Below are 15,000 nucleotides of genomic sequence, written 5' to 3'. Positions count from 1 at the left end.
TACAAATTAATTTTTTTAATGTTACTTTTTTATTTGAGTTCAAATGAAAACTGAAAATTAAAAAATGAAAACTGATTGAAAAACACTTTAAGAGTATCTCAATGATATTAAAATAACACTGATACAGACTGTGTCTTAAATGTTTTTGGAAGTAAAAATATGTTCTCTAAACTATGAGCCTCAAAAACAGACCATAATGTGCTCTGCTTCTTTGTGGGTAGGTAATGTAGTAAACTAGTTAGTTACGTCATCGTTCGGCTCAGTTTCTCCCAGTTCAGCAGCAGGTCCAAAAGCTCCATTTCAGCTCATATGGACTCTAATGTCACATTTTGCAGTTTAATAAGGGTGCTGAGACAATCGTAGAGGATGGTGGAGTCTCACCTGCTGATTTGGGGGTGAATTTGTCCCTGTTTGCAGCACAAACGGCCAGCAGCCGATACCCCAGATCCATGTCAAAACCCTGCTGACCTGCGACACGACTCACCACCTGACACACAGACGCAAATAATATTCAAACATCACTGAAATCTCAGCATTCATGCATGCATGCTTTGTCATAGTTAAATTGAATGGTTGCGGTTTTGGGAATAAAATCTCTGTCCTGATTTGCAAACCCTCGTGAGGTCGGCCCACGTTAAACAGCACCACACCCTGAGGCCTGAAGCACAGACGTTCATATCTGCGTTTTAATTACAGTTAAGCACACATCATGTGTGTCTAAAGCGCCTAATTAAACATCTGAGCGAGGTTTGGTTTAGCCCTTTTTCCACATTCTCCTTAAATGCAGCTCAGATCTGCTCTTTCTCTGCTGTAGAAACTGAAACAGCAGAAACACTAAATCAGACATTACTGCACAGAGTCACTTCATAGAATAAAAGTGTCACGAAGCAATAAACTTTAGGCCGACTGAATAGAATAAAGCATATCGGAAATAAATTCAAGCAGAATAAAACAGAATAAAAAAATAATAAAAAATTAAAGCACAATAGAATAGAAAAGTAGATAGAAGAGAGCAGAATAAAATACAATAAAATGAATTGAATAGAACAGAAAAAACAATAGGCCTACAGTAAATTAAAGTACAACAGAAGAGAATAGAATGGAGTAGAACAGAATAAAATAAAATATGGTATTGTAGCAAAATAGAAAAGAATAAAATGGTACAGAATAAAGTGCAACAGGATAGAAGAGTAGAATAGAATAAAATAAAATGCATATAATATAATAAACTGGAGCCAAACAGAACAAAATAAAATAGAATAAATTAACAAACTGAAGAGTAAAATAAAGCAGAGCAGAGCAAAATTAAATAAAAATAACAAATTGGAGCAAAATAGAAGAGAAATAATAGAGTAGAATAAATAAAAGCACAAAGGAATCGAAGAGTACAATAGAAAAGATTTCAATAACACAGAGCTGACCAGAATAGAATAATATAAAAAGAATAAATTGGTATATATTCATCTTTATATTGATCTTTACACAAGGTAACTGTCAGAGCTGGTACAACCAATTGTTCATATTACTAACAGCGGATGAAAGCTGACTGCTGATTGGTTAAAGGGACAGTTCACCCAAAAGTGAAAATTCTGTCATTAATTACTCACCCTCAAACCTGTACGACCTTCGTTCATCCTCAGAACACAAATTAAGATATTTTTGATGGAATCTGAGAGCTGAAAAATAATCCATGTGACATCAGGGGTTCAACCATAATTTTACGAAGCTAAAATTGTTCAGTGTGATGGTCTATGAATATGAATTTTTTTTTTTTTCTTTTGTGCACAAAAAGTATTCTCGTAGCTTCGTAAAATTATGGTTGAACCCCTGATGTCACATGGATTATTTTACAGATCTGCTTGCTACGTTTCTGGACTTGGGAACATTTCAGTTGCATTGCTGTCTACGCAGGGTCACACAGCTCTCAGATTCCATCAGAAATATCTTAATTTGTGTTCTGAAGATGAACGAAGGTCTTACGGGTTTGAAACGACACGAGGGTGAGTAATTAATGACAGAATTTTTCATTTTTGGGTGAACTATCCCTTTAAGTGACTGAAACTGATTGATTTGACCTCACCGTTAGGCATCCCATCAGGCTTTGCTCAAAGGGCCGCTGAAACGCTCGTGGATCTCCACACCAGTCCAACAGCTCCGACGCCGCCGTCGGGAAATTTGCTGGATTTTGCAGGTGCTGAGAAAAGAAAATCACACTCAAACATTGTGCTTGGAAAAAATGTGTTTAGTTAGGCTTTGAGGTGTGAATGTGTGAAAGGCCCTTGAAATCCAAAAATATTCATCACTAGTCTACAGGAAATTATTGTCTATTGTTCCTGGCAGTCTAATAGCTGTGTTCAACCACAGCCCGTCTGCTCTCCAGGTGTCCTGTAGGGGGCGTCACAGCTCATGAATCTATTAAAACACTCTCAGAAGAGAGTGACAACTGGCCAGTGAGATGAATGGAGACCCTAAAGGTGTGTTTAAGGTCTGGGTTCTGCGGGGATCGTGTGTTTTCTCTCACCTGTTTGATGCAGTGGAGCCGGTCGTTGGTTTGCTGGATGTGTCTGTCCATGGACGGGAAAGAATTCATCCTGCCAGACCGTCTCTGACCCTATCGCCCGGCCATCCAACGCTCAGACCCTGAAAACACACTCCATTTAGACACAGTGCCAGATTCAGTGATCAGACGCACAGAGGCTTTTTGTCAGGCCAGACAGGAAGAAACCACCTAGCAACCAACAAGAACAGCCTAGTAACAGCCTCACAACAACCACAATTTCTTGAAAAATGTGTAAAAATTAGTGATGCAACAACATTTTTAACCGAACCTAAAACAAATATTTTAAATAATCAATTCATTACGTTTATTTATTAATCGACACTAATTAAAACAGAGCTATGAACATTTAAACTGTGGCTAAAATAAAAACCTGTTTTAATGGCAGATTTATTCAAGCATACATTAAACAATGAAGACAACAGGTCACGAAAAAATCTGGGTGATTATAGGTAAACTACAAAAACTAATAAATTATAATAAATAAAAATTTATAATAAATAAAAAATAATACATTTTGCTTGGCAATTAGCTAAAATTAACTTTTTTCATTTAATCTGAAGTACTAAAATAACCAAAAACTAAATAAACTACACTAAATTAAAATTTATAAACACTATTTAGACATTAAAAAAATCAAAAACTAATAAAAACGGCAAAAACACACAACAATGTTAATCAAATTAAAGTGAAAACTAAATATTCGAATAAAAATCTAATTCAAAATATTAACAAAAACTATAATAGTATGTCAATGATATTAAAATAATACCAGTAAAAATATAATTAATTATAAATGCATGATATATAATGCATATATTTCATAAAATGCTGTTCTCTAAAGATGTAATTTCTCCCCCGACGTACTTTAGTTTGCATGTTTTCTTTATTATTAAGTAGTACATAAATGCACGGCTATTTATGGGTTTGAGCAGCAAGCATTTCTGCTGTAAAATAATGAAACTAGGTCAGAATATGAGAGCCGATTCCATAATCACATGATATTACAGCAGCGCGTCCCGTTTACATCATCCGTCTCAGACGCTGAGTGATATTTATAGTGTAAATGAACAGTATATGTGCAACTGCAGACAGCCAGACTGGAGCATCCCAGAATGCACCAGCAGGAGTTTGGCTAACATGCGGGATCTCTCGCGTACTCACAACTATCAGACTGCGGGCTGCAGCGGCTGGAACACTTGCATAACTAACAGATGATGTGCCGAGACAGGCCACATCACACACACACACACACTGGATTAAGACGTTTACAATCATCACATTCATACAGACGTCAAGAACCAGGAAGAGTCACTAATAAGAGTCATATATGAAACTAAAAAACATGGCTAAAAATATAAAGATGACAAATGGAGGAAATAAATTAACCCTTGAAATACACAAATATTCATCACTAGTCTACAGGAAATTATTGTCTATTGTAGATGGATTTCTGCAGAACTAGAAAATACATACAGAATGAAAATCATATTCATATTACATTTTACTAATGATTAGCACATTCTTAAACTTTCATACTACATTACTACCATATTCATACATCATCACACTGAACAATTATAATTTTCATACACCATCACACTGAACAATTATCATATTCATACACCATATATTCATACACCATATATTCATACACCATCACACTGGAGCATTTCCCTATTTATACCATATTCATACACCATCACACTGTGCCATTTCTGTATTCATACACCATCACACTGGACCATTTCCATATTCATACACCATCACACTGGACCATTTCCATATTCATACACCATCACACTGGACCATTTCCATATTCATACACCATCACACTGGACCATTTCCATATTCATACACCATCACACTGGACCATTTCCATATTCATACACCATCACACTGGACCATTTCCATATTCATACACCATCACACTGGACCATTTCCATATTCATACACCATCACACTGGACCATTTCCATATTCATACACCATCACACTGGACCATTTCCATATTCATACACCATCACACTGGACCATTTCCATATTCATACACCATCACACTGGACCATTTCCATATTCATACACCATCACACTGGACCATTTCCATATTCATACACCATCACACTGGACCATTTCCATATTCATACACCATCACACTGGACCATTTCCATATTCATACACCATCACACTGGACCATTTCCATATTCATACACCATCACACTGGACCATTTCCATATTCATACACCATCACACTGGACCATTTCCATATTCATACACCATCACACTGGACCATTTCCATATTCATACACCATCACACTGGACCATTTCCATATTCATACACCATCACACTGGACCATTTCCATATTCATACACCATCACACTGGACCATTTCCATATTCATACACCATCACACTGGACCATTTCCATATTCATACACCATCACACTGGACCATTTCCATATTCATACACCATCACACTGGACCATTTCCATATTCATACACCATCACACTGGACCATTTCCATATTCATACACCATCACACTGGACCATTTCCATATTCATACACCATCACACTGGACCATTTCCATATTCATACACCATCACACTGGACCATTTCCATATTCATACACCATCACACTGGACCATTTCCATATTCATACACCATCACACTGGACCATTTCCATATTCATACACCATCACACTGGACCATTTCCATATTCATACACCATCACACTGGACCATTTCCATATTCATACACCATCACACTGGACCATTTCCATATTCATACACCATCACACTGGACCATTTCCATATTCATACACCATCACACTGGACCATTTCCATATTCATACACCATCACACTGGACCATTTCCATATTCATACACCATCACACTGGACCATTTCCATATTCATACACCATCACACTGGACCATTTCCATATTCATACACCATCACACTGGACCATTTCCATATTCATACACCATCACACTGGACCATTTCCATATTCATACACCATCACACTGGACCATTTCCATATTCATACACCATCACACTGGACCATTTCCATATTCATACACCATCACACTGGACCATTTCCATATTCATACACCATCACACTGGACCATTTCCATATTCATACACCATCACACTGGACCATTTCCATATTCATACACCATCACACTGGACCATTTCCATATTCATACACCATCACACTGGACCATTTCCATATTCATACACCATCACACTGGACCATTTCCATATTCATACACCATCACACTGGACCATTTCCATATTCATACACCATCACACTGGACCATTTCCATATTCATACACCATCACACTGGACCATTTCCATATTCATACACCATCACACTGGACCATTTCTGTATTCATACACCATCACACTGGACCATTTCCATATTCATACACCATCACACTGGACAATTTCCATATTCATACCATATTCATACACCATCATGCTGAATGATTTCATACATCATCATACTGGATGATTAACATATTCATATTAGTTTTAGCATATTAGTATATTACCATTAGTATATTCATTTACTATGACACATCATATTGAACAATTTTCATATTCATATACCATGGGATGGTTCCCATAGCTTATAAACTATGGCATTACCAAGGCTATCCCGTCCTGTTCACTGAAATACTCGTTCAGTAGTGCGTCTGAAAGCGTTTCCCTCTGTGCCTCTGATTCAGATCAGCCTCAGGAAATGAGGCCTTTCCTGTCAGAGGAAGAGAGAGAGAGCGTTTTACAGGCTCAGACAGGAACTGGTGCAGGGAGGAACACGGACATCTGAACCCTCAACCGCTGTGTGTTCGGAAGAACATCCCCAACCCGCTCAACTTCACACCCACAAGCCTTTCTGTGCATGGTTTAACTTTAGTTTTCTGTCGTTTTTGCAGAATTTAACACAGAAAACCATATTTTCAGATTTTATTTCAGACCTTTTATTCTCTCTGTCCTGCGGTTGGACGGGATGATGTCATGACGATGATGTCATGATGATGTCATGACGATGCAAGTAATGCAGCAGATGGGATAAAACCACAGTTTTTTACGTCTATATTCTGACACATTTCCAGGGTTTCTGCAGGTTTTATGAAGGTCAATTTAAGACCAAGTAAAGAAAACGCAAGTGATAAATTGAACGGAACACAATCTGCCAACATAGTTTCTAAATATCTTGTATTAGCAATGCTTTAAAGTTTAAAAATGCAACTTTCAATTGATCTCCTTTACTTTTTCATTCATATTACAAAAAAAACTGCTTCCAACCTCTAGAATATGGAAATAACTTTTACTGTACCTTCTGATCACACTGCAAAAAATATTCATTTTTTGCAGCGCATGCAACATTTAATGCCATGACTTCTGTGGACTTTTTTTGTGGAAAGGCAAATGAATTATTATATTTAAGACCCACAGAAAGCCTGTATTTCAGAGTGAAACAGGATATTCAACAAATGTAGGTCAGCACTTTATTTTCTCCATGGAAAAATGTGTATCAAAATGAGAGGTGTTTCAAAACAAGACAGCTGAAAATGGAAAGCTGAGCAAAATATTACAGTTAGATCCTTTTCTTTACAAGACCAGGAAGAGTTCATTCTGATTTGATGCTGACGTTAATCTAAACGAGCTCATAATGCAGAGATAAAGACAGTCGTCACTGCTGCTCACAATAGCCTCTGTTCACACGCTCAACAATACGGCTCTGTTCTGATCGCCTCGTTTACACACACAGTCTATTATACCAGCTAATATACATCACCAGCTGCAGACACACACATTCATGAGTCATGTGTCAACAAACACACACAGCCGTGTGTTGCAATAAATGCACGTGACTCAGTTGCATTTGATGCTTATACATTTTCCGCATTTTTTTGTTTTAAAAATAAAAACTACAGCTGATAGATGGTTTTTACATTGTTTAATAAATATATTTACCGTTATGTTAAAATAAACATCATTTTCCGAAGTAGGTGTTTCTATGCTAATTACAGTCTCAAATCACTCCGGCGAACAACCAGAATTTGTTAACAAATGAGTCTGTTTATGCAACAATGCGTATTATGTTTACTCCTTCATGAAGTATTTGGAACAAACATGTTCTGACTTCTATTCGGCTAAAACAAAGGTGCTTTTATACCCACAACACTCCTCTGGCGAGTGTTTTCTCATGCAGACTTTAAGAACTATTCAGATTTTATTTCAGACCTTTTATTCTCTCTGTCCTGCGGTTGGACGGGATGATGTCATGACGATGATGTCATGATGATGTCATGACGATGCAAGTAATGCAGCAGATGGGATAAAACCACAGTTTTTTACGTCTATATTCTGACACATTTCCAGGGTTTCTGCAGGTTTTATGAAGGTCAATTTAAGACCAAGTAAAGAAAACGCAAGTGATAAATTGAACGGAACACAATCTGCCAACATAGTTTCTAAATATCTTGTATTAGCAATGCTTTAAAGTTTAAAAATGCAACTTTCAATTGATCTCCTTTACTTTTTCATTCATATTACAAAAAAAACTGCTTCCAACCTCTAGAATATGGAAATAACTTTTACTGTACCTTCTGATCACACTGCAAAAAATATTCATTTTTTGCAGCGCATGCAACATTTAATGCCATGACTTCTGTGGACTTTTTTTGTGGAAAGGCAAATGAATTATTATATTTAAGACCCACAGAAAGCCTGTATTTCAGAGTGAAACAGGATATTCAACAAATGTAGGTCAGCACTTTATTTTCTCCATGGAAAAATGTGTATCAATATGAGAGGTGTTTCAAAACAAGACAGCTGAAAATGGAAAGCTGAGCAAAATATTACAGTTAGATCCTTTTCTTTACAAGACCAGGAAGAGTTCATTCTGATTTGATGCTGACGTTAATCTAAACGAGCTCATAATGCAGAGATAAAGACAGTCGTCACTGCTGCTCACAATAGCCTCTGTTCACACGCTCAACAATACGGCTCTGTTCTGATCGCCTCGTTTACACACACAGTCTATTATACCAGCTAATATACATCACCAGCTGCAGACACACACATTCATGAGTCATGTGTCAACAAACACACACAGCCGTGTGTTGCAATAAATGCACGTGACTCAGTTGCATTTGATGCTTATACATTTTCCGCATTTTTTTGTTTTAAAAATAAAAACTACAGCTGATAGATGGTTTTTACATTGTTTAATAAATATATTTACCGTTATGTTAAAATAAACATCATTTTCCGAAGTAGGTGTTTCTATGCTAATTACAGTCTCAAATCACTCCGGCGAACAACCAGAATTTGTTAACAAATGAGTCTGTTTATGCAACAATGCGTATTATGTTTACACCTTCATGAAGTATTTGGAACAAACATGTTCTGACTTCTATTCGGCTAAAACAAAGGTGCTTTTATACCCACAACACTCCTCTGGCGAGTGTTTTCTCATGCAGACTTTAAGAACTAAACGCCTTCTCTGAGAAAATGGCGATCTGATCTAAGACGGCTGAATTTTAGTCTTTATCACAAAACCTTAAATCTTTCCTGGGTGGATCTATCTATCTATCTATCTATCTATCTATCTATCTATCTATCTATCCATCCATCCATTGATCTATCCATCCATCCATCCATCCATCCATCCATCCATCCATCCATCCATCCATCTATCATCTATCCATCCATCCATCCATCTTTCTATCTATCTATCCATCCATCCATCTTTCTATCTATCTATCCATCCATCCAACTTTTACTGTACCTTCTGATCACACTGCAAAAAATATTCATTTTTTGCAGCGCATGCAACATTTAATGCCATGACTTCTGTGGACTTTTTTTGTGGAAAGGCAAATGAATTATTATATTTAAGACCCACAGAAAGCCTGTATTTCAGAGTGAAACAGGATATTCAACAAATGTAGGTCAGCACTTTATTTTCTCCATGGAAAAATGTGTATCAAAATGAGAGGTGTTTCAAAACAAGACAGCTGAAAATGGAAAGCTGAGCAATATTACAGTTAGATCCTTTTCTTTACAAGACCAGGAAGAGTTCATTCTGATTTGATGCTGACGTTAATCTAAACGAGCTCATAATGCAGAGATAAAGACAGTCGTCACTGCTGCTCACAATAGCCTCTGTTCACACGCTCAACAATACGGCTCTGTTCTGATCGCCTCGTTTACACACACAGTCTATTATACCAGCTAATATACATCACCAGCTGCAGACACACACATTCATGAGTCATGTGTCAACAAACACACACAGCCGTGTTGCAATAAATGCGCGTGACTCAGTTGCATTTGATGCTTATACATTTTCCGCATTTTTTTGTTTTAAAAATAAAAACTACAGCTGATAGATGGTTTTTACATTGTTTAATAAATATATTTACCGTTATGTTAAAATAAACATCATTTTCCGAAGTAGGTGTTTCTATGCTAATTACAGTCTCAAATCACTCCGGCGAACAACCAGAATTTGTTAACAAATGAGTCTGTTTATGCAACAATGCGTATTATGTTTACACCTTCATGAAGTATTTGGAACAAACATGTTCTGACTTCTATTCGGCTAAAACAAAGGTGCTTTTATACCCACAACACTCCTCTGGCGAGTGTTTTCTCATGCAGACTTTAAGAACTAAACGCCTTCTCTGAGAAAATGGCGATCTGATCTAAGACGGCTGAATTTTAGTCTTTATCACAAAACCTTAAATCTTTCCTGGGTGGATCTATCTATCTATCTATCTATCTATCTATCTATCTATCTATCTATCTATCTATCTATCTATCCATCCATCCATTGATCTATCCATCCATCCATCCATCCATCCATCCATCCATCCATCCATCCATCCATCTATCATCTATCCATCCATCCATCCATCTTTCTATCTATCTATCCATCCATCCATCTTTCTATCTATCTATCCATCCATCCATCCATCCATCCATCTATCATCTATCCATCCATCCATCTATCCATCCATCCATCTATCATCTATCCATCTATCCATCCATCCATCCATCTATCTATCCATCTATCATCTATCCATCTATCCATCCATCCATCCATCTATCTATCCATCTATCATCTATCCATCTATCCATCCATCCATCCATCTATCTATCCATCTATCATCTATCCATCTATCCATCCATCCATCCATCTATCTATCCATCTATCATCTATCCATCTATCCATCCATCCATCCATCTATCTATCCATCTATCATCTATCCATCTATCCATCCATCCATCCATCTATCTATCCATCTATCATCTATCCATCTATCCATCCATCCATCCATCTATCTATCCATCTATCATCTATCCATCTATCCATCCATCCATCCATCTATCTATCCATCTATCATCTATCCATCTATCCATCCATCCATCCATCTATCTATCCATCTATCATCTATCCATCTATCCATCCATCCATCCATCTATCTATCCATCTATCATCTATCCATCTATCCATCCATCCATCCATCTATCTATCCATCTATCATCTATCCATCTATCCATCCATCCATCCATCTATCTATCCATCTATCATCTATCCATCTATCCATCCATCCATCCATCTATCTATCCATCTATCATCTATCCATCTATCCATCCATCCATCCATCTATCTATCCATCTATCATCTATCCATCTATCCATCCATCCATCCATCTATCTATCCATCTATCATCTATCCATCTATCCATCCATCCATCCATCTATCTATCCATCTATCATCTATCCATCTATCCATCCATCCATCCATCTATCTATCCATCTATCATCTATCCATCTATCCATCCATCCATCCATCTATCTATCCATCTATCATCTATCCATCTATCCATCCATCCATCCATCTATCTATCCATCTATCATCTATCCATCTATCCATCCATCCATCCATCTATCTATCCATCTATCATCTATCCATCTATCCATCCATCCATCCATCCATCTATCTATCTATCCATCCATCCATCTAAATTTGTAGGCATATATTTTAAAATACATATCTATTTATAGTTATTAAATTATATTTAATAATTATTTATACGACAAATTAGTGCTGTCAAACGATTAATCGAGATTAATCGCATACAAAATAACAGTTTTATAAATGTATTATGTATACATAAACACACACACATACAGCATATGTTTTGAAAATATTTACATGTATTTACATGTCTACATTTAGATTCATATAATTTATATAATAAATATATTTAATATTTAATTATAACCTATGTTTCTTAAATATATATACACATGCATGTGTGTGTATTTATATATACATAATAAATATACACAGTACACACACATATTATGTAAACAAAAACTTTTATTTTGGATGTGATTAATCACGATTAATGACAGCACTACTAAAAATGAATATACTTGCATTTTTAATTTAAATACATTTACATATGTATTTATAAATAAATATACATGTATACATTTTCTGTAGTATACATATCTATATACTGTAATATATGCATAATATAATATTGCAATACTGGCTATTTGCACTTTATTTGCACGCTATATGCTTGGATGCTACTGTTTTCCATTGGCTTTGTATTGTACCTGTAAAATGACAGTAAAGTTGAATCCAATGACAATCTCGGATCAATTATTGCAATGCATTATGGGGAAAACCTCTCTATAAAGAGTGCATGCAATAATGAGAATGAATTTGGTCCAAATGACGTATCTGAGTCGGGAGACATAAGCACACTAGGTTTCATAACAAAAGCAAAATAAAGCAATAAGCCCCGTGAAGCCGTGGCTTATTGCCGTAAATTCACTGTAAACTACGGCTTCACGGGGGTTATTGATGTAAATATTTGTATATGAATATGAATGTATACACACACACTCATATATAAATTAAATATATAAATTGTTTATTTGTATCTATTTATCTGTCTAATTAGTATAATTACTAATAATTATATATAATTATTTTATTACTTTTAATATCTATATTTAAATTCAAAATGAAATATTATTTAAATGCATTTAAATATTTCCGCTAAATGAATACATGTTTAACATATTTATTTACACATAAATATAGAAATATAAATAAACATGAATTTATATATGCACATAAATATATGAATCTATTAAATTATCCATCCACAGTATATAGCTGCAGTTCTAAGTAAAGCACTAAACCCTGACCCACACACACCCTTACAACGATAGTTCATCCACAAATGATAAGTGTTAACGTTTATGTGCCTAAATGCACACAACTATAGAGACAAACCACGGTGCAGAACATTGCAACATCACCTTCAGTGTGAAAGCACACATGACTTCATCGGGAGCTTGTTGTGTCCCGTATGAAAGAGCTGCCGAAGCGTTTTCCTACAGGAAGAGAGATTTGTTTCTGGGAATGTCACGGGCTTACAGCGATGAATTTACGACACCTCCTCTAACTATCATTCCTGCATCTATCCCTCCCAACGGACCTAAAGAGAGCCGTGTGTGTGTGTGTGTGTGGAGGTGATGCATTAGAGCATAATGGGAAGGAAAAGTCTCTTTCTCTCTCTCTAATTCCAGATCTCTCTGACACCTCCAGCCATTCATCACACGCTCCTCTGAGCCTGAAGCAAGAAAGAGGGAGGAGGAAAAAATCAATGGAGTCAGTACTGCAAAAAGGCCATAAAGACACCGGGAGGAAGGTACCAGCTGCAGTGCAATTGATTTCTTTAAGTAGAATAACACCTCACACACACACACACACACACACAAACACACACACAAACACACACACACCGCCATTCATACACAGCTGCTGAAACACTTATGAACAGATCTCACACAGCCGCCTGGTTCACACAAATCAACAGAGAATGAGTTACTAATGAAATCATCTGCTGGTCACAGACATACACTAACATTACTTTATATACTGAACACTGAATATATACTAAAAGCTGCAAAAGTCTGTGAGACCACAGTGTAAAAAAAAAAAAATATATATATATATATATATATATATATATATAAATTATCAAAGGAAAAAATTATTTACAATTATTTTTCATGTTTCAATACTTTAAGACGCTAATCAAATATTCACTAAAACCAACTATACCAAATAGTAAGGACATTAATTTACCCTATTCAACTTTATATTTCACTCAAACTGTCAGGCTAAAAATAAAACTATAAACTAAATAAAATTTGAATTTTTAATATTTTTTATCATATTATATTATATTTTCATTTTAGAATACACACACATAATATATGAAAGTAATACATTTATGTTTATAATATTATATACGTGACCCTGGAGCACAAAACCGATAAGGGTCAATTTTTCAAAATTGAGATGTATACATCATCTGAAATCTGCATAAATAATATTTCCATTAATGTAAGGTTTGTTAGGATCGGACAATATTTGGCTGAGATACAACTATTTGAAAATCTGGAATCTGAGGGTGCAAAAAAATCTAAATATTGAGAAAATCACCTTTAAAGTTGTCCAAATTAAGTCCTTAGCACTGCATATTACTAATCAATAATTAAGTTTTGATATATTTATGGTAGGAAATTTACAAAATATATTCATGTAACACAATCTTTACTTAATATCCTAATGATTTTTGGCATAAAAGATAAATTGATAATTTTGACCCATACAATGTATTTGAATACAATACATGTATTTATTATATAATAAGTGATTATTACGTTCTTACAAAAACGCATCGATTCACTACAGGAGGACTTTGTACACCCCCCAGAGCCGTGTGAGACACTTTTTTTATGGATGGGCGCTTTTTATTTAACTTCTTTTGGACTGATGCATGCAACACCCGCTGAGTGCCATTGAACAGCTTGAAAGATCAAAGACCATTTTTAATATAACTCCGACTGGATTCGTCTGAAAGAAGAAAGTCATATACACCTAGGATGCCTTGAGGGTAGGGCTGCACAATTAATCGAATTTCTAATCGCGATTACAATTACGGATGCCACAATTACGTAACCGTTCAAAACGGCAATTAATCATTCAAAGTCCACTTATGTTATTCTGCACACTTAAGATGCGTTTTTGTCTTTCTACATGTTATCTTAAGGGTTTTTCCCATTATTTTAATTTTTGTTTTAGTATAACATTATAATACCATTCATATTTTTACTTTTTTTATAATTATAAAGAAACCAATCCGATGTATAGTTGACATTTGAGGCTTAATACTAAAGAAAAGCACTAAAAGTTTTTTCAGTTAGTGTTTTCAGCTTGTTTATTTTCATATAAAAATATGGCATGCAGTTGCTTCAAACAATGAGGTAAACATCATTCAATGTAGATTGTGATAATCGTAATTAACAATCGCAATTACAATTTCAAGGGA

At 35.5% G+C, this 15,000-nt stretch overlaps 1 protein-coding gene across 1 annotated transcript in view; it reads right to left on the bottom strand.

Annotated features, from left to right (window-relative positions):
* The window catches only part of LOC107595170 (zinc finger MIZ domain-containing protein 1-like), a 50,098-nt gene that overhangs the window by 25,463 nt on the left and 9,635 nt on the right, over positions 1–15,000 (bottom strand). Inside the window, exons 2-4 of the mRNA XM_016285510.1 lie at positions 2,522–2,640; positions 2,081–2,194; positions 382–487 (exon numbers count right to left, since the gene is read on the bottom strand). Coding sequence (XP_016140996.1) covers positions 382–487; positions 2,081–2,194; positions 2,522–2,590 — 289 coding nt within the window. The 5' untranslated portion in view covers positions 2,591–2,640. The remainder of the gene's footprint in view (positions 1–381; positions 488–2,080; positions 2,195–2,521; positions 2,641–15,000) is intronic.

This window comes from Sinocyclocheilus grahami, unplaced genomic scaffold, assembly GCF_001515645.1.
Source record: "Sinocyclocheilus grahami isolate Dianchi unplaced genomic scaffold, SAMN03320097.WGS_v1.1 scaffold198.1, whole genome shotgun sequence".
NCBI classification, from domain to species: Eukaryota; Metazoa; Chordata; class Actinopteri; order Cypriniformes; family Cyprinidae; genus Sinocyclocheilus; species Sinocyclocheilus grahami.
Note: the sequence above shows the minus strand (reverse complement) of the source record. Positions and strands in the feature narration are given on the sequence as shown.